The sequence below is a fragment of the Danio rerio genome, chromosome 4, assembly GCF_049306965.1.
Source record: "Danio rerio strain Tuebingen ecotype United States chromosome 4, GRCz12tu, whole genome shotgun sequence".
NCBI classification, from domain to species: Eukaryota; Metazoa; Chordata; class Actinopteri; order Cypriniformes; family Danionidae; genus Danio; species Danio rerio.
In genome coordinates, this window is record NC_133179.1 from 49,847,539 (window position 1) to 49,867,500 (window position 19,962).

Consider the following 19,962-nt stretch of genomic DNA (forward strand, 5'->3'; position numbering starts at 1 on the left):
AGCCATGGTTATAGTACAACTTGTTGGTTTTGTTTTAAACGTAGTAAAACATGGTTATGTGTGATAAAAGTATGTTAATCTATTTGTATGTTTGTGAAAAATATTAATAAATCTTCAACTGTTATTGAGAGTGGTGTGTCGTGTTTATTATAAATAAGCAGCTGCTGCAGCTAGTGGTCCATAAGTATGGAGCAAAACGCCTGAGAACAGCGCCTCCGCGGAGCGGCCGGCATTTCCGGTTGCGTCGTCCTAACATCGGCCGGACAGCGTTTCCGATCATTTGCCGACGTCGCGGCGACATTTTGCCAATTAGCAAACGCTCCCTGAGCGACATCGCGCCGATGGAATTTTGAAAGTCGGCACGACGTCGGCCCAACGTATGTGTGCTGTCTGGGTTTATTTCTCTGAGCGCAGCAGGAAAGCTTCAGCTAAACTGTGTGTTTTCCTACTTTAGTTAATCCAACACTGAAAACTCCTCATCTAGTCAAGAGTTACAGGCTTATTACTGGACACAGACATTACTGAGCTTGATTTATTCGCTTTATTAAGCATTATTAATGCACAGTTGTGCTTGTGAACATCAGTTAATGCACTGAGAGTCAACAAAAACTAACAGAGAACAACTTTACTGTCATCAACTAACATGAACAGATCAATAAATACTGGAATAAATGTGTTTTTATTGTTCAGTTCAAGTCAAATCATGAAGAAGAAGAAGATCAGAAGAGCAGAAACAAACGTCACACTTCATTTCTCCTTTATTCATTGAGCTGCTGGATTTCTCTACAGTTGATTCAAGATTTGACAGAGATTCAGACATTTCCATGTTCATCATCACATTCTAATATCAGCAGTGGATTTGACATTGACTTTTATTATTTGTGCTCAAACAACAGAGAAACAATGAAGAAGATCAATCTGTAGACAAGAATGAGCTGATCTGAACACAGCAGCATCCTGGAGGACACTTCATCAACATCAATGATGACACTGATGAAGACTGAGAAACACACACACACACACACACACACACACACACACACACACACACACACACACACACACACACACACGCACGCACGCACGCACGCACACACACACACACACACACACACACACACACGCACTCACACACTCACACACACTGCTGCTGACTGCTCCTGAGGATTCTGGGTAAATCTCTCGTCAGTCTTCAGCTCAGTTTCACTGATGATCCAGACCAAACAGTAAACCCAGGGCAGAGCGGCTCAGTGAATGTGGCCTGGACTGAGTGGATGAGGCTCATTGTGTTTCTATAGATGTTGTAGAAGATCAGAGTTCCTGTACTTTGATCCACAAACACTCCTATTCTCCTGCTGAGTGCCTTCACTGGGAGATCAGTGCGTGTGTTTTTGTGACTGAATGAGAAACTGGAGGAATCACAGATCAAACTCCAGGACTGAGCATTATTTCCAAACCAACACTCAACACCTCCCTTCCTCCTTATATGACACTGATATACACACATCATGATCTCCACTCCAGTCAATCTCCCAGTAACAGCGTCCACACACACTCTCTCTGCACAACACCTGAGGCCGATAATCAAATCTGTGTGGATGATCAGGATACGGCTGATTCTCTCTCACACTCTTCACCTCTCTGTTCTCCTCAGACAGAATGAGTTGAGTGTCTGCTGTGTTTGGATCCAGAGTAAGGAAACAGACATCTGAACACAAGAACACACACATTTATAACCACAGCTGTGTGTGTGTATGCGTGTGTGTGAGAGAGACAGAGAGTGTGTGTGCGTGCGTGTGTGTTTTGTGTGTGCGTGTGAGAGAGTATGTTTGTGTGTGTGTGTGTGTGTTTATGTGAGTGTGTGTGTGTGCGTGCATGCTTGCGTGTATGTGTGTGTGTGTATGTGTGTTTGTGTGTGTGATTGAGAGAGGGAGAGAGAGAGTGTGTGTGTGTGTGAGTGCGTGTGTGATTGAGAGAGGGAGAGTGTGTGTGTGTGTGAGTGCGTGTGTGTGTAAGTGAGAGAGTGTGTGCATTCATGTGTGTGTATGCGTGTGAGAGAGACAGAGTGTGTGTGTTTGTGTGTGAGAGAGTGTGTGTGTATGTTTGTGTGTAAGTGAGAGTATGTATGTGTGTGTGCATGTGCGTGTGTTTGTGAGAGAGTGTGTGTATGTGTGTGTATGTGTTTGATTGAGAGAGGGAGAGAGTGTGTGTGTGTGTGCGCGCATATGTTTGTGTGTGTGTGTGTGGTCCTACATTTGTGCAGTGCTGCTGTAATCCTCGTGTGTGTGTGTGTGTGTGCATGTGTGTGTGTGTGCATGTGTGTGTGTGTGTGTTCCTACATTTGCGCAGTCCTGCTGTAATCCTCGTGTGTGTGTGTGTCCGTGTGTGTGTGTGTGCGCGTGTATGTGTGTGAGTATGTGTGTGTGTGTGTATCTGTGTGTGTAGTCCTACATTTGCGTGGTCCTGCTGTAATCCTCGTGTGTCCTCCATGATCCAGACTGTAAACACACACAGATGGAGAGAATGAGCTGTTTAGTTTCCCCCTCAGCTTATAAGCTAAAGCTAGCACTGAGCTGCTCAGCTACACGCTCCAAACTCTTGAGCTAAAACACACAACACTTGTTGGTTGAGCCGGGATGCACAATGAATGTAACACAGTGCGTTCTTTTCCTCTGCTGTTGGTGAAGCAAGCGCAGATACTGCTCATGTTGATGGAGACACCCTGCTGCAACATTCATTTATTACAGTGATCACACTTAGCTTTGCCATCGTTCTTCAGCACATGCAGCCTTTGAGCACATGTTGCAGTCCATCTCTAAACTATGTTCAGATTATTAAAGCTGCTCGCCAGCGCCCAAGTTCCTGACAGATTAGCAAGTGAAAAATACACATGTGTGCACAGAGAAGAGGAATCCAGATGTTGATTTTAGAACAAGAGTCTGAACATTAATCCAAGTGTCTGATTCCAGAATCTGAATCCATCTTCAATCCCCAACCCTATTCCTGACCTGATATTGTAGGATTCTTCAGCAGAAATGGAGGAAGAAGTTTCTCTGCTCAGCTCAAATGCTGAAACTGTACAGTGTGTCCCGCTTAATGTCACTGTAACTGAGCCAATACACTCCAACATTTACAGAGGAGATTCATTTCACACTCAATGATTTGCTCTTCATAGACATGACTGGAATACTCTACAAGCTGTATCTTCTGTCTGTCCTCACCCCATAACCCTCACAGAAAACTGAAGCTGATCACAGAAGAGCTTTCTAGTGTCTTTTTAAAGCCATTCAGTGTAAAAGCACAAGGCCAGTGCTGCTCCACATACTTGAGTTTGTCCAGTGTGTAGTTTGGATCCTCCAGTTGTTCAGAGAGCAGCTTGACTCCTGAATCTCCTGGATGATTGTAGCTCAGATCCAGCTCTCTCAGGTGTGAGGGGTTTGAAGTCAGAGCTGAAGACAGAAAACCACAGCCTTCCTCTGTCACCATACAGCCAGACAATCTACAAACACAGCAATAGTCCACATCACACAGTTGGACAATCACACATCTCTTTGTGTTGTGAAGATGCTGACTGCTGTTTCTGCTCATGTCAACAGCAGTGATGAACACACACATCCTGATTAGCTCTCCTTATTGATCGAGCCCTCGCATCAGCAAACACACTCACACAAATAATGTAGCATATGATCTCCTTCTGAATGAGTGAATGAAATGTTGCAGAGGTCTGAAACGTCTAATCAGGTGTAGGGCTGGTTGATGTCAGACAATATTTATTAATAACAGAGATGGCAAACGTACACACATTCTTTACTCAAGTAGAAGTACAGACACTCATGTTTAAAATGACTCTGGTAAAAGTTGAAGTACTGACTACGCTTTTGTACTCAAGTAAGTTTCACTAGGTAGGTAAATAACCGGTGTCCCCTACAGTCCAAAAACATGCTGTATAGGTGAATAGATAAACTAAATTGGCCCTAGTGAATAAGTGCATGTGTGAATGGGAGAGTGTATGGGTGTTTCCCAGTACTGGGTTGTGGCTGGAAGGGCATCTGCTGCGTAAAACATTAGCTGGACAACTTTGTGGTTCATTAGGCTGTAGCGTATAATTTGCATATAATGCATATAATTTTCATACATGAAGTTTATGTATAAACAAATTTCGAGAGGATCACGTGATTATGATTGCTAGCAGCTGACCCGCATTATCCAATTCACTACGATCCAATCAGATGACTCCTAAACTACTACAAATACCCTGGGGTTTATTCCATTGCTATCTTCGTTTTGAAGAGGCAGCTTCACCGTAGCTAGCTCCGTTGAAGAACCTACTCTGAACCAGCATGGACAACCAAAGCAGCAACCAGCTACCATCTACCAGCTATCACCTACCAGCTACAATCTACCAGCTACCATCTACTAGTGATGGTGAAATGAAGCTTTCTGAACCAGTGAAGCGCTCGACTCAATTGTATCGGAAAAAGGTTCGTTACTCGAAGCTTTCTAAATCAGAGCTCGATGAGGACCTCTTCTGGTGAAAGTGTGGGAAAGCACTGTGTTGCCATAATGTCAAATGTTCACAACTGACCAACTCATTCATGTAGTAATACAAAAACAGCAATATAAACAAATTACTCAATTACTGTAGTTTTTACACAAGATATCTTACATTACACAACTGATGATTGTAGTAAAAATCCAAGATATTCAAAAGTTTATCATAATACAATTAGTCCCGCTCCAAGCAGGGATCGAACCAGCGATTCCTAATTGGGAGGCGAGTGCTCTAGGAGGACGGCTCGTCCTGATTTTGCCAAGTGCTAGTTGTCCTGAGATCAACATATTTTATGATGACCCAGGGACAACATCTCTATCAGCCAATCAAACGTTATTACGTCATCATTATGAGCCTCCTGCAGAGTCCGCCAAAAACGCAAATTCAAAAAAGAAAACACACCCACCCACACACAGGCAACTGCCATTTTCACCAGTGAAGAGGACAGGTGAAGAGGACAAGTGAAGAGGTGAGATCACCGGTTTTCTTCTGTAAGTTTACAGAAGCAGTAATGATTGTAAAATTCATATGTGTTTATGGATTTGTCCCTTTTTTCCAGCGAAGTGAACGAGCAACGTTTAACTTTTGTTTGCATTAAGTTAGCCTAATTAGCCGTCCCTACCTAACGTTAGATTAGCGTGCTGCTCTACCATTACTGTGATTTACTTTCTGGTATTAATTAAAACAAGCTAACAATATTTTTGAATATTTAAATCTAGGAAACGTTATTAAACGGGACTAAACTTGCCCTCTGGCTAATTTAGCGAAATTTTTTTTCTAATAATTTGGTTTTTAGCATGTATTATTCATTTTCATTTAAAGACACGCCAGAAATGTGGACCAAAACAGCACTAGTTCAAACACAAGACAGTAACGTTAGTACAGTAACGTTATTTGAGGTGTTAACTTATCTACTGTGAATCGCTGCAAAATTCAACTAACGTTAGTGATATAATTTAATTATTCTGTTAATTATGTTGACCTCAGGTCATGATCGCATATTTATATATATATATATAAATATATATATATATATATATAAATATATATATATATATATATATATATATATATATATATATATATATATATATATATATATATATATATATATATATTTATCTCAGGCCATCATCACTGATTTATTAATATTATTAATACGTTAATCTCAGGTCATCATCACTGATTTATTAATTCGTTAGAGGTCATCATCACTGATTTATTAATAATAATATGTTAACTTCAGGTCATCATCACTGATTTATTAATATTATTAATATGTTAACCTCAGGTCATAATCACTGATTTATTAATATTATTAATATGTTAACCTCAGGTCATCATCACTGATTTATTAATACGTTAACCACAGGTCATCATCACTGATTTATTAATATTATTAATGCGTTAATCTCATGTCATCATCACTGATTTATTAATATTAATAATATGTTAACCTCAGGTCATAATCACTGATTTATTATTATTATTATTAATACTTTAACCACAGGTCATAATCACTGATTTATTAATATTATTAATACATCATCATCACTGATTTATTAATATTACTAATACGTTACAGGTCATCATCACTGATTGAATAATTAATATTAATATGTTAACCTCAGGTCATCATCACTTATTTAATTATATTATTAATATGTTAACCTCAGGTCATCATTGATTTATTAATATTAAGATGTTAACCTTAGGTCATCATCACTGATTTGTTTATATTATTAATATGTTAACTTCAGGTCTTCATCACTGATTTATTATTATTAGTAATTTGTTAACCCCAGGTTATCATCGCTGATTTATTAATATCATTAATATGTTATCCTCAGGTCATCATCACTGATTTAATAATATTATTAATATGTTAACCTCAGGTCATCATCACTGATTTATTAAAATTATGAGTATGTTAACCTCAGGTCATAATCACTGATTTATTAATATTATTAATATGTTAAACTCAGGTCATCATCACTGATTTATTAATATGTTAACCTCAGGTCATCATCACTAATTTATTAATATATTTAATATGTTAACCTCAGGTCATCATCACTAATTTATTAATATATTTAATATGTTAACCTCAGGTCATCATCACTGATTTATTAATATTATTAATATGTTAACCTCAGGTCATCATCGCTGATTTATTAAAATTTATGAATATGTTAACCTCAGGTCATCATCACTGATTTATTAATATTGAAGGATTCGGATTTCTGCTTTCCAATCCGTCTCATCATGGACCACCGTTTATCCTTTTCATCATCCTGTTTCTCAGTATTTAACTGTGAATTGATTTTAACTAATGAATAAGTTAAAACTGCTTACTGTAAGAATGTTCTGTGTCCTTGTTTCTCTTTTTGCCTGTCTATTTTAACTTTGTTTTCAGGAGACACACAAACCAGGTCATAGGTCATGGAGACCTCTCTCTCTCTCTCTCCATCTGGTCTTATGATTGGAGGTCCAATACAGAGGAGAAGAGGACACCTGTTTTACTGTCCTGATATATTGCCTATAATTTTATAGCTGTTTGATTGATCTGTTTTTGAGTATAATTAATAATAATGTAATTCCTTTTTGTGTGGAGACAGACTGTGACTGTGTGTAGCCAAGATATTGCAGCAGACTGTTGATGGAAACAGTCTTGAACCAGCCTGATAACACAGCTGAACGTACAAGAAACATCCTTGAGTCTTTAACACAGATGGTCTTTTGTGTCTATTGTGTTCCTGGTTTAGCTTTTTACAGGTTGGAGATCAGCTCCTAATAACTTAGGGCGACCTCACCTCTAGGCATCAGGTCGCCATCCATATCTGGATACAAATACAAGGCTTTCTTTGACGCACACACTAAGGCCATCCATATCTGGAAGTAGATACTATGTTTCTTTGACGCATGTATTTGGAATTGTCTATTTCTGTTGTAACCAATGAGAACTGTTTACCTGGATCCCACCCTTTCTGGACTTGTGTAAAGAGTATAATTGTTTGATTGTTGAAACTGTAAGCAGAGCGGCCTAGGAACTCATTGAGAGTGTTGAAGCTGGCTTCTGCGAATGAAACTGCAAACTATCTTCAGTAAACTTAATTTATTTTTTTTTAAATCTCTGACTCCGGCTCTTCTTCATCTACCAGACTGGTCATTCGTTGGGTTAAACTGTGAACTATCCCTACAGTTTTGGTGGAGGACGCGTGGCACTTGTTTACTGGTAACACCATTGATCAATCAACAAAATGAAGGTAGGAAGATTTAAAAATTATAGACTAGGGATTGTCTGTGAAGTAGTGGGTAGTAACGGAACGTTTTTGGTTCTCATTTAGACGTAAATGAAAGCCGCCGGTGGATTCACAGGATTTTGTGGTAGATTGCTGTAGAATCCCTTAGCGAGCTGGTGCATTTTGTGGTACACCTATAGCGATACTGATAAGTGTAACAGTAGTTGAGAGGTGTACCTTCTCCTTCACCCGGAGTTAGAGTACTCATTTGATGGGTGTTTAGGAGGCTTTTGGGACATTCTCGGGCATAAAACCTGGACTGGTTTTCTATTCAGTAGTGGACTAAATTAACCCGAGATTTTAATTGAGTTCCACCACTGCTATCTAACTGCATCACAGACAAAAGGCATGCCATAAGAATAGTGTAGGTCAGATTATTAGGGAAAGAAATAATTTAATAAAAATAACATTATAATAGAGATCCATTAGATAGTAGTGGCCACAAAAGTCAGACAAGATACCTACAAATATCAGGGTGAGGTTGATTGACCAATGATGCACCAGGAGCAATCCCGAGAAAAATTATGACCCTAACTGGATTGGACCGGTCTGGACAGTTTGCACATCTTGGGATGGTTTGCAGATTCATCAAGCAGAAGCCAAGCACTGTTGGTAAGAGTGCCCTCTCAATTTCTTCTTGCTTTTGGTGTTGAACTCTGATATAAAAAGAAATAGATGAGAGCAGAATGCAGTAAATGGCTCAGCTAAGCTCTCAGGTTTAAAATGATTTTAGAACTGATTGTAAGAAAAAAAAAAAAAAGTATTCCTTTGGCATTTAATTGTCATTGAAAAGCTAAAATCTAAATATTGAGGGGCTAGTAGCAAAAACTAAGCACAAAAACTGACAGTAACATTATGGGAATAAAGAATAGCTTATGTTTTGTCGTAGAAGATAAGATTCTGTGTGACTGCACTGCTATCTTGCTATCTTTAGCCCTCAACATGACTGGTTTTGGCTGTAAAAGTAACAGACACATGTCTGAATAAAAATATGCCATGTAAGTCTGTGCAAACAAGCAGCTTCATGGTTGGATTTATATATTTTTAATAATATATATGTAACATAAATGGGGGTTTCAAATAATACTTTGATGGATGCAGTTAACCCCTGAAAGATCTAAAACTATTGTTGACTTTAACAGCATTACTTTGAAAATGCATGTCAACTCTGTTTTATATGTTTTAGGAAGGGCTCTAGTAAAAATATATTACAATAAAATTATGTTATTGAAGTTAATGTTATGTTTAATGTATGTTTAAATTTAGTAAACATGCATTTTCATTCTAGACTGCTCAAAACTCTCTTTCTCTCTCATTAGATGTCAGCTAAGAGCTGCTATCTGCCTGTTCCATAACAATTGATAAGCACAGTGCTCAGTTGGAAATCACAAAGTAAAGGAAATGCTAGAATGAATACAGAAATTCTACATATCAATTTGTATACACTAATAGAAGTATTAGTAATTAAACATCAAATTTAACAAATAAAAGATTGCAAAATGCTTTTATTTGTTTTCCCAGTGATGGGTTGCAGCTGGAAGGGCACCAGCTGCATAAAAACGTGCTGGATAGGTTGGCAGTTCATTCCGCTGTGGCGACCCCGGATTAATAAAGGGACTAAGTGAACAGAGAAATGAATGAATGAAAATGCTTTTGTTAAAGCATCTTGAAAAACACTAATATACCCGCTGAGCTATAGAGATAATTAATTTGAACAGTTGTTATTACTGTTTAGAAATTTCTTGTCTTGTCTTCAGCGGTTTATTACTGTTTGTAACTTTTGTCTTATCTTTAGTCTGCACCATCACATACAGGGTCTGATGGCTATACTGAGGTAGTAGACCCTGACACTGAATGGATCAGGGTGATATCTAAACTCCCTGAATAATCTCAGCTTGATATTCAGTTGATTTAAGTGTTTGATTAACCTGTCTCAATGTTTGAATTTTAGTAGGTAGTCTCAATGGCTTTCATGGTTCTTGACTGCGCTTTCCCAAGTTTGCAGAAAATTCTGAATCAAGGAGGAAGCCTGCACAGGAGCTTGCAGTGTGAGTGGCAGTTGACCGGTGGGCACGAAGGGGGGTTCCCTAAGACGGGTAAGATTTTCCCTTGGCCAAAGCGGAAAACAACCTAAGGCATGGGACCCCTCGTAAACCCCGGGGCATCTACCCGAAAAGGGGGATGTTTAATGTGAAAGATGGTGCTGGACTGGGGTGATGCTCTATCGGCCTAAAGCATCCTTAGAGGGGAACTGTTTGAAGTTACAGTAGTCTGCCTCAGTGGCCCCTCAGTGGTCCAGACCTGATCACGAGAATCCTGCCTTTATTGAGGACATGTCTGTCCTTGTGGCAAGCATCAACGGACTATGCCAGGGTATGATACCCTGAAGGAGATGATTGGTAAAAAAGATAATGGCAATGGGCTTTCAAGAACCATTGGAGACAGTAAAGTTTCTTAAAATTTTACCAATATCAATGTGGTTGGCTGCTTTAACAGCACTGGATATTTTTTATGTCTGAATTTTAAGAATGCTGAATTCCTGAATGTGAAGCTGAGATGATTTTTAACTGATGTGTCAGATTTTTCATAGTATTTTACTGATGCAGGTCCTTATTCATGGCAAAGGACATTTTCGAGATGGTGCTGGCTAAAGATAAAAACTGGCTGTGAGATGGTTTGGATAACACAGCTGAATGGAACTAAGCAGTTAAGGTAAAATAATTACAAGAAATTCTCTTAGTCTTTAAATAGTTCCAACTAAGTTTTGAGAGATAAAAAGTTTTGACATTTGGAACGTTGGTGAATGATTAAAGATTCTGAATTGTAATAATTTTAATGTTATAGTCTAAGACTATTGAAAATTTATGTGCATGAAACAGAGACAGAGACTGTTTGAGTGAAGCCATGAGTTGTGTTTTGTTTCTGTTATCGACTTGCTTAGCAACGATAGTAAGAAAACAAAATGCACCAGCTGATTGTCTCAGAAAAGACACTGATTATGAACAGGGAAACTTTGAAACTTGATAAAAGATCATGTAAATCCAGTTGAAACTGGACAGAGAATTTTAAGAATAAATTTGTGCGAGTTCAACACCAAAAGCAAACTTAGTGATGAGCTGTCACAATATTCATATCTATGGTACAATAATGCTTATTGTCCTGAGGGAATGATTCGTCCCTGTTGTATGAATATTGTCACTAACCTCTAGAATGAGTGTTATATTATTACAGATTGTATAAGCGAAATGCCAGACATTGCAGAAGTCAATAATGCTGAGTGAATCTGATGAAAAGATGATGCAGAACATGAGATGAGCTTTAAATGGATGGGTTATCCAGCTCTGTTTGCAATCGTTAATAATGACTTCTTTTCCTGATTCAGATTACTCTCTGGAATAATAATAATTTTAAAACAAGTTTTATTAGCTTATAGCTGTGAAATTGAAGACTGCCATCCATATCAGGTTACAAACCCATGTCTAAATTGACTGAGAAGTTCAAAGGTTAATTACAGTTAATTCTTTGCTATCTGAATATTAATGTTACATATTTTAGACTTGATGGCATTTAAACAGTGACATTGGCTAAGTCACTAACCACAATAGTCCAGAAAGCATCCTCACTCTAGCATAGGAAAAATAAGCAGAGAATTGAGTTGAAGTCATTTGTGTTAAAGGCAAATGCTGCAGTAAATCACGCTGTCTATGTGTGTGTGTCCTCAATGGTAGAGAAACATAATTGTTTGGATGTTGTGTAAAACAAAGAGATAAAAAGTGTTTGCATCTGATGGTTGAATTCAGTAAGAAGTATTTATACTGCTGCAGCAAAAATTAACATTTTAGTAAACAGAAGTGCAGCGTGAACTTTAACAGCATTTTTAAGCAGTTAAGTCAACTCAAGTCAATATTATTATTGTGAATACTGACACGTTTTACAAAAACTTAGACTGTCTTTAAATGAAAATTTAGTAGTCCATATCCAAGCAAGAGTCTTGATTATATGTGGTAAAAGAGTTGTTAAATCAGTCTGTTCTTGTTCAATTGGTAATGCTTTCAAACAGGTTTCACTGTCAAATGACATGTATGAAAGTTTGAGCAAATAGCTAACATGTGAGCATTTCTAATTGGCCAGACAGTAAGAATCGAATGAATTTTATACAAAATCATACTGTTTGCTTCTGATTATGTTGAATGGTTTAGTCAGAGTAAAGTAAATGGTACAAATGACACGTTGAGAAGATAATTATAAGGTTTAGTCTTATTTCTGTTAAAAGATGCTTGAGTTTGAATTACTCAGGTTTGATCTTTGTTGAATTTGACTAAGATTTTGTTAAACCCCTAAAACGTGGGAACAAAAGAAATGGATTCACAATCCCTCTTATTGCTTGTTAATGACTTGGATTAATAGTTTGTAAAAACCATTACATCTTTCTTGGTCTTTAGGTAACAGGTAATATCTATATCTAGTCTCTTTGAGGTGACTGAGGGTCTGGCTCAATTCATTTAGCCCGGCTTCCAGAGAGTGGATTTGATATTAGTTTGTTAACTGTGAAGGTGAATTTGGCTCATTATGGCCAGGACAAGGGTGCTTGTACACTTCCTATCAATGATACAGAGAAATGTGTTGCATCACCACAATCACATCATTATTTGAATAAAAATATATTTTAAGTGGACTTGGAGGTGATAATTAAACATGGTAATGGTGCTAAATTGGACTATTGTGCTGTTGGCATGTTTAATGTGTGTTAATGTAAAAATGCTTCATTATTCTAATTTGAAGTTACAGAACACGCTGATGAAGGTTTTAAAACTGGTGAAAATAAAGATGTTTTTGCAGGTCATGAATTTGAATCCTGTGTGGCTTAGGTCGAGTGGATGACCTTTTGTGTCTGATCAGAGGATCTCTGAGCACTAGAATTAGCCTGTATGTTTGGATTTAGAGTTGGAGCAAGTTGTAGATGCATCAGAGGAAGTATCGATGGAAATTATGAGTTGTTTACTTCTGGAGGACTTTTAGGGCTTGCGCATTTGTGTTCACATTCTGGACTTTGGTCCGCTGTTGTTGTTTTTTTGTATGTTTTCACTTCTGCTTGCAGGACCCTTAATCCCACCGATGATGAGAAGCGTGAACTCCTTTTGTGGGTGGAGAGTGAAAGAGCCCTTAGCTTGGGGACTGGAATTTTTAGGTTTCAGCTTGTCCAAGAAGGGGTGAAGAAAACTCTGCGAACTTATTAAGGGAGCATGAGTCATTACTTTCACTCTCCTTAGTGACCTCACTGGTTGACCGGAAGCGGAGTTTGGACTCCATTCGGGTCAAAAGGGGGGACTGAAGGATTTGGATTTCTGCTTTCCAATCCGTCTCATCATGGACCAACGTTTACCCTTTTCATCATCCTGTTTCTCAGTATTTAACTGTGAATTGATTTTAACTAATGAATAAGTTAAAACTGCTTACTGTAAGAATGTTCTGTGTCCTTGTTTCTCTTTTTGCCTGTCTATTTTAACTTTGTTTTCAGGAGACACACAAACCAGGTCATAGGTCATGGAGACCTCTCTCTCTCTCTCTCCATCTGGTCTTATGATTGGAGGTCCAATACAGAGGAGAAGAAGACACCTGTTTTATTGTCCTGATATATTGCCTATAATTTTATAGCTGTTTGATTGATCTGTTTTTGAGTATAATTAATAGTAATGTAATTCCTTTTTGTGTGGAGACAGACTGTGACTGTGTGTAGCCAAGATATTGCAGCAGACTGTTGATGGAAACAGTCTTGAACCAGCCTGATAACACAGCTGAACGTACAAGAAACATCCTTGAGTCTTTAACACAGATGGTCGTTTGTGTCTATTGTTTTCCTGGTTTAGCTTTTTACAGGTCGGAGATCAGCTCCTAATAACTTAAGGCGACCTCACCTCTAGGCATCAGGTCGCCATCCATATCTGGAGACAGATACAATGCTTTCTTTGACGCATGCATTAAGGCCATCCATATCTGGAAGTAGATACTATGTTTCTTTGACGCATGTATTTGGAATTGTCTATTTCTGTTGTAACCAATGAGAACTGTTTACCTGGATCCCACCCTTTCTGGACTTGTGTAAAGAGTATAATTGTTCGATTGTTGAAACTGTAAGCAGAGCGGCCTAGGAACTCATTGAGAGTGTTGAAGCTGGCTTCTGCGAATGAAACTGCAAACTATCTTCAGTAAACTTACTTTATTTTTTTTTTAAATCTCTGACTCCGGCTCTTCTTCATCTACCAGACTGGTCATTCTTTAGGTTAAACTGTAAACTATCCCTACAGCGCATTGAGCGACGCTTAGTTTTTCGGCGTGCATGCAAACAACCGGGATTCACACAGGAGCATGTGTGAGTTGCTGGTTTTCTGTACGCATGCATCAGTTTGCTTTCACAAGCGATGTTTCAGTTGCACATTGAGAATAACAAACTTGCGCGTGCAAAAAATGCCAAATGTAAATGGCCCCTAATGTCTTTATTTTGAGATTGCCACTCTTAATGAATACATTTGCATAAAGTAATCGTATCTAAATGCTTTCACTAGGGGACATTTTTTTTTTTTGCCACCCCCAGGAAAATCCCACCCTGGGCGATCGCCCACATTACCCATGCCTAAATCCACCACTGGTATTGCTAAACGTTATTGTTCCACTATTATTTGTTTTTTTTGTCTCACGTCGTCCCATCACATCATATAGTTCAGAATACAGTACAATGTTTTATAATGATTAATTATTTTAGTGTCAATTTCATTCAGCATGTTTAAAATTGGGGCATCCATGTTTTCTGACATACCTTAAACCAGGGTCTCTGCAGGTTTCACTAAGTTAAATTTAAGACTTTTATGACCATTATGAATGAAATTTTAGACTCATAAAAGACTAAAGAATTTTTCAAATGGCCCAGATTTTGTATTTGTCCAATCAAAAAAAATAGTATAATAAAAAAATATTATATTATTATTTTGGATATTTCTTAGTAAAAGATTTTAAATGTGTAAAAAGCAAGCTATACTTGTATCCACACATGTTTTTTCCAAAATAAACTTTCTTTAAAATAATTTTTTTTTTTTACAAATGTTTTAAAAACTATAACAAATTAAATCTATGCACAACAATCTGTCCAGGTCGATGTCCTCAGCAGTAAATACATGGAGCACGTTTAAACAAATGATATTGTAAGGAAAATACTTAATCCATTATGATAAATAGGAGCTAAAATGACCTTTTTGAATAAAAAAAGTTTAAAGTTTTATTGAGATGGATTGTTGGTGATTGTATAGGTTTTGGCCAGACTGGTAAACACAATATGAACAAAGGAAAATGAAGACTTGTTTGAAAAAGATTTAAGACCTACAACACAATATTTTAGTAAATTTAAGACTTTTAAGGCCTAAAAATTTGATTTTGGAATTTAAGACATTTTAAGACTCCGTGGAACCCTGTTTAAACACAATAGCCCTGGTAATTAGTTATTATGATAATGATGTAATTCTAATTCAGATACTATCTGTGAGAACTAGTAACAACTAGAAACAAGTTTAATCCCATGAAGTAAATTAAAAAAGGGGAATTGTGATCAATGTGACATTTGCAAGTGGAAAGTACTAAGCCAACACCATCACTGCAACACTGTGAGAATACTGAAGGTCAAATATCGTCAGCTCAGTTAAACGCTTTTAATTTATGGTTTTTGTTTATTTTATATAGTGCCAGTGTTCAATGAAGCTTTACAAACAGTAGTAGAACAAGAAAAAGCAATAACCTTAAAAAGGAAGAGAAAATGGGAGACTAATAATACTTGAAATAATGACAAAAGACACGAGAACAAGTGACGAAAGAAACTCATTTCTGTCTTTCAATGAGTGCTTATGTGCATTTAGGAGAACTAGGCAGCACACTCAGGGCTGCAAGATGGATTTAATTGAGTATTCTTATAATTAAAATATATCTGAATGAGGATCAAATGACTGAGTTGGTGTTTGAGGATGAAAACCAACCTGTTTGTTCCTGCAGATCTTCCTGTTTGACTGTGAATGTTTCTTCAATCTTCACATCTTCACTCTCCTCTTTAATAAACGCCATCTTTATAACAGTGTGGAGATCAGTCGCTTCAGCAGGAGTTTTTCTCTGCGTTTGGACACTTTATCCTGCTTAAAATTAACAAAACAATAAAAATGTCCTGTTTAAAATAAATAAAACACTGAACAAAAACAAGATAATTTCAACACTTGCTTCAACAGTTTCTTTATATGAGTCATTAACAAACAGAAATTATGTAAGTCTGAGCAAGCAACAAAAGCCACAAATCAGCCGATGTAAACTAAAACTCCATTTTTCTCATTTTATTGATGTATACTTGAAATAGAGTGACAATATGCTATTTAATAAATTAAACCTTCACTAAAACACTTATCACACACTTTACTGTTGCTTTATTCAATCTTTTTTAGGTATGTTCTTAATTGTTTAGTTTGTTTGATTTATCTTATTGTCTGCACAGCAACGTTGTAGCACTTATTTGCACAAGACAAGAATTTCCTCTCGGGACAAATAAAGTTTATCCTATCTTATTCAAACAATAGACCTTACAGTGAGTAAAATAGTAGTTCTTTGTATAAAGGGTTAAAATAATATTGTCAACAGCAGGTTCATCTAACATTAAATGAACACACTGAAATTTTAATCAGTTGGTTTACATCTGTGTACAAGCTTTAAAACAAACCTTTCTCCAGTTGAATCACAGTGTGGGAGCGGCGCAGCCTTATGACGTCACACCACCATGCCACAATAAAAGTCTTTTTTGTTTAGCTTTTTCCCCCTACTCACTCTTAATTATGAGTCATGACTTATCGATACATTTCTCCCTCATTTTCCACTTTATAATTTATCTGCTTTTTGTTTTGTATTTGTAATGAATGGGGAAACATCAAATTTTTATATAAATTTATATACGTCATAGGTTGAAACTTATTTGGGCTACAGTCCATTTGTCAGGATAAAATCAATATTTATAACCAAACCAAACAAACAAAAACATAACCAAATAGTTGTAAAGAAGCTTTTAAAAATGACTGAAAAACTTCTGTTGAACAATGCATGCACATGTTTAGATTTTACATTTTATAATGTTAGCATTCAGATATTATTTGAGTGTAAATTCAGAATGTGCAACTCACCTTTCCAGTCTTCAATGAAGAAGTGGGATGAGAAATGGCCTCAGTCGTTTTTTTTTTTTTTTTGTATGTTGTTGTTGGTAATAATCTCAATGTAGGAATCAACAATCGTAGTTTGTCCTCCAAAGTTGTTCTCTTATAGCTAAATAAGCCAATGAAGTTTCTGTTAAGAACGCAGAATATATAGATACGACCCTGCTGACCTACTTGATCTGGCATGTGATTGGTTAATACTCAATTGGCCCCCATTAATGCTGGTATAAAGATGCAAATGAGCAGTGGGCAACAGTGAAGACTCAAAACATTACTGCGGAGGATGGGAAGTTTAGCAGCTATACGAACCATAGCTTTAAAGAGAAATAAAGATGTATTGGGAAAATAAGTTGACTTTTGATGGAAGCTTTTTTATTTTGGCTGCTGCATTTTATAGTTAAATGGGTGGTCCACTGCAATATCACATTTTAAACTTTAGTTGATGTGTAATTTAGCTGTGTGAAAATAAACAACATCTCTGAATGTAAAAAGTTCAAAGTTCAATGCAAAGTGAGACCTTAAACAGCCGAAATACAGAACTTGATTTTAACTTGCACTGGGAAAAAAATGTTTTAGAAAAAGCCACAATAAAAAAAGCAAACAGCAGTTTACACAGAGGGAAAAAAAGTTTTCATTATTAAAAATAAAATTATATTATAATGAATTGAAATCATATATTGTATGCATTTGGGTCAGTTTTAATGCATTAATGAAGGCTATTTAAAGCTGGACCGACCGACACAATAAACATGTATGTCGCGTTTGTTTAATTTATTATGCACGCGAAAACTTATTCTAAACCAAATTTGTTGCCGGATTCTTTTTATGGGAACGAGAGATAAAGTGCTTATGAAGTGCTTTGTCGGCCTCTGGTGGTTAACTAATGCAGAGCCGACGTCTGGGTCTGGGAGACACATTACTGTGGAGGATGAGAGGTTCAGTTGCTTTACAAACCAGTTTTTACAGAGAAATAATGTTGTATTGGGAAAATAAGTTGACTTTAGCCATCTTCATTTGTTTTGTTGCTGTTGTTTTATAGGACTATTAATTGAAGCTTTTTTTTATTGTGGCTGCTGCATTTTGTAGTTAATGTTGATACAGGTATGTTGAGGTATTTTGATTTAAAACACATTTTAATTTTTTTTCCCAAGCCTGGTTAAAAGGTAATGCAAGAGTTATGTGTTGTTTTTGTAGAAGTTTCTCAGAGTCTCTTTCCCGAAAGCCTCTTATTCACCTGGTATGTATTATAGATGTTTTTCTCTCTATTTATTACTTGTGTTTGTGCACACAAATATGCATAGACATTCACAGAAGCAAATATAAGATACTCTGACAAAACCTTTTCCTTTTAACACAGTAAAGCGATCACATACTATGATGCATCTAAATATTTATAAATAGAAAATAATTACATCACTTGTAAATTTATTGTATAGGCAGTTTATACAGAATAATTCAACGACAAGAGTTAACTTTCATATCTACACAATGCAGAACTTTTAGTGTGATTAACCTTATTTTTTTCACTATGGTGTATTTACAGTGGTGCACATAACATAAAACAACAACTGTACCTACTCTTGTAACTTGTTTGCAACAATGAATTTTAAATATCTGCGTCACATCATTTAAATAAATGGATCATCATTGTGTGCGGTCATCTTTATTAATAGCTGCCTGATTATTAACTGAATAGGACCGTTTAACATATAAGAAACACGTTGACAGGTATAGCTGTTCATGCCAATACCAACTTGATAGACTATTACATGAACATATTACATGAACAGGACCTGCCTAACATCTCTTAAGACAAATAAGCATAGTGTCTATAACAATACATGCTTGATTGCCCAGATCAATATAATCGCTACATCTGAATGGTGTCTTTTCACACATTTTAAAAATAACAACTATTTGTAAGCGAAGTTCTTATCCAATACCAGTTTAATACCTCAAATAATTATACATGTGAGGCATCACAGTGGTGCAGTAGGTAGCACTGATCGCCTCACAGTAAGAAGGTCGTTGGTTTGAGCCTCAGCTGGGTCAGTTGACATTTTTGTTTGTGTGTTCTCCCCATGTTCGCATGAGTTTCCTCCAGGTGCTCTGGTTTCCCCCAAGTCCACAGGAACTGTTAAACCATACAGTGGCTGTTTTTTTGCCCCTGTATTCTCTTTATTTGCATTCAGCAGAAACAGTTTTGAAATTAGTAGAGGATGAGTAAATGACAGAATTGTAATTTTTATGTGAACTACACCTTTAATGCTTATGTAAGTAAAGGTAAATTAAATATTACTACAGATATTGCTAAAGAATGGCAGGAAACGTGGAACACAGATAATAAGAGACAACAATTCATGTGAAAAAAGAAACCCTATATAGGCCTATGAAGTTGTAGAAATAGAAGAGGTCATAATTATGAGGATGAGATTTGGACTCAAATATTAATAGAAAGTGTTGTAGACATACAAGTCATTATAAAGTGGATTAAAAAAGTTAAGAAAATGTTTAGATTTAAGGTTTGTGAGAGAGAGAGCAGACAAAGTGTAAAGTGAAAACCATGGGAGAAATGTATCAATAAGTCATGACTGCAACAGATAGTGGCAAAAAAGTTAAACAAAAAAGACTTTTATTTTGCCGTGGCGTGTGACGTCATCAGGCAGCGCTGCTTCGTCGCTGTGATTCAACTGGAGAAAGGTTTGTTTTAAAACGTTTACAGATATAAACTGATTTAAAGTTAAAGTTCTAAAGTTTTAAGTTTTTTATACGATGCTATATTATGTTCCTGCTGTTGGAAATATTATTTTAACCCTTTATATAACTATTTTAGTATTTTAGTAGTACTATTTTATTCTCAGTAACTGAAGGCTGTTGTTTG

The 19,962-nt window shown here is 36.7% G+C and overlaps 1 protein-coding gene across 3 annotated transcripts; it reads right to left on the minus strand.

Moving 5' to 3' along the window:
• Positions 1-522: 522 nt before the first annotated feature.
• LOC137491154 (vespryn-like) lies at positions 523-17,204 on the minus strand. Of its 3 annotated transcripts, none has more exons than XM_073948044.1 (5): positions 17,052-17,204; positions 15,873-16,022; positions 3,326-3,449; positions 2,452-2,498; positions 523-1,708 (listed from the first exon to the last, which is right to left on the minus strand). In XM_073948044.1, exons 2-5 carry the CDS (start codon positions 15,955-15,957, stop codon positions 1,464-1,466), a joined length of 501 nt encoding a protein of 166 aa, XP_073804145.1. In that variant the 5' UTR covers positions 15,958-16,022; positions 17,052-17,204; the 3' UTR covers positions 523-1,463. The 3 variants fall into 3 exon arrangements, with proteins under 3 accessions (XP_073804145.1, XP_073804143.1, XP_073804144.1); XM_073948042.1 differs by lacking the exon at positions 17,052-17,204 and adding an exon at positions 16,598-16,651; XM_073948043.1 differs by lacking the exon at positions 17,052-17,204 and adding an exon at positions 16,598-16,651 and having other exon boundaries at positions 15,873-16,025.
• Positions 17,205-19,962: the final 2,758 nt, after the last annotated feature.

What these genes read in the sequence shown, in the direction of transcription:
- LOC137491154 (XM_073948044.1), bottom strand. Translation starts at nt 15,957, where the DNA reads ATGGCGTTTATTAAAGAGGAGAGTGAAGATGTGAAGATTGAAGAAACA. An exon ending in TACACACTGGACAAACTCAA is followed by an intron (nt 2,499 to 3,325) that starts GTATGTGGAGCA and finishes GTGTGTTTACAG; the next exon opens with TCTGGATCATGGAGGACACA. An exon ending in TACAGCAGGACCACGCAAAT is followed by an intron (nt 1,709 to 2,451) that starts GTAGGACTACAC and finishes TCTTGTGTTCAG; the next exon opens with ATGTCTGTTTCCTTACTCTG.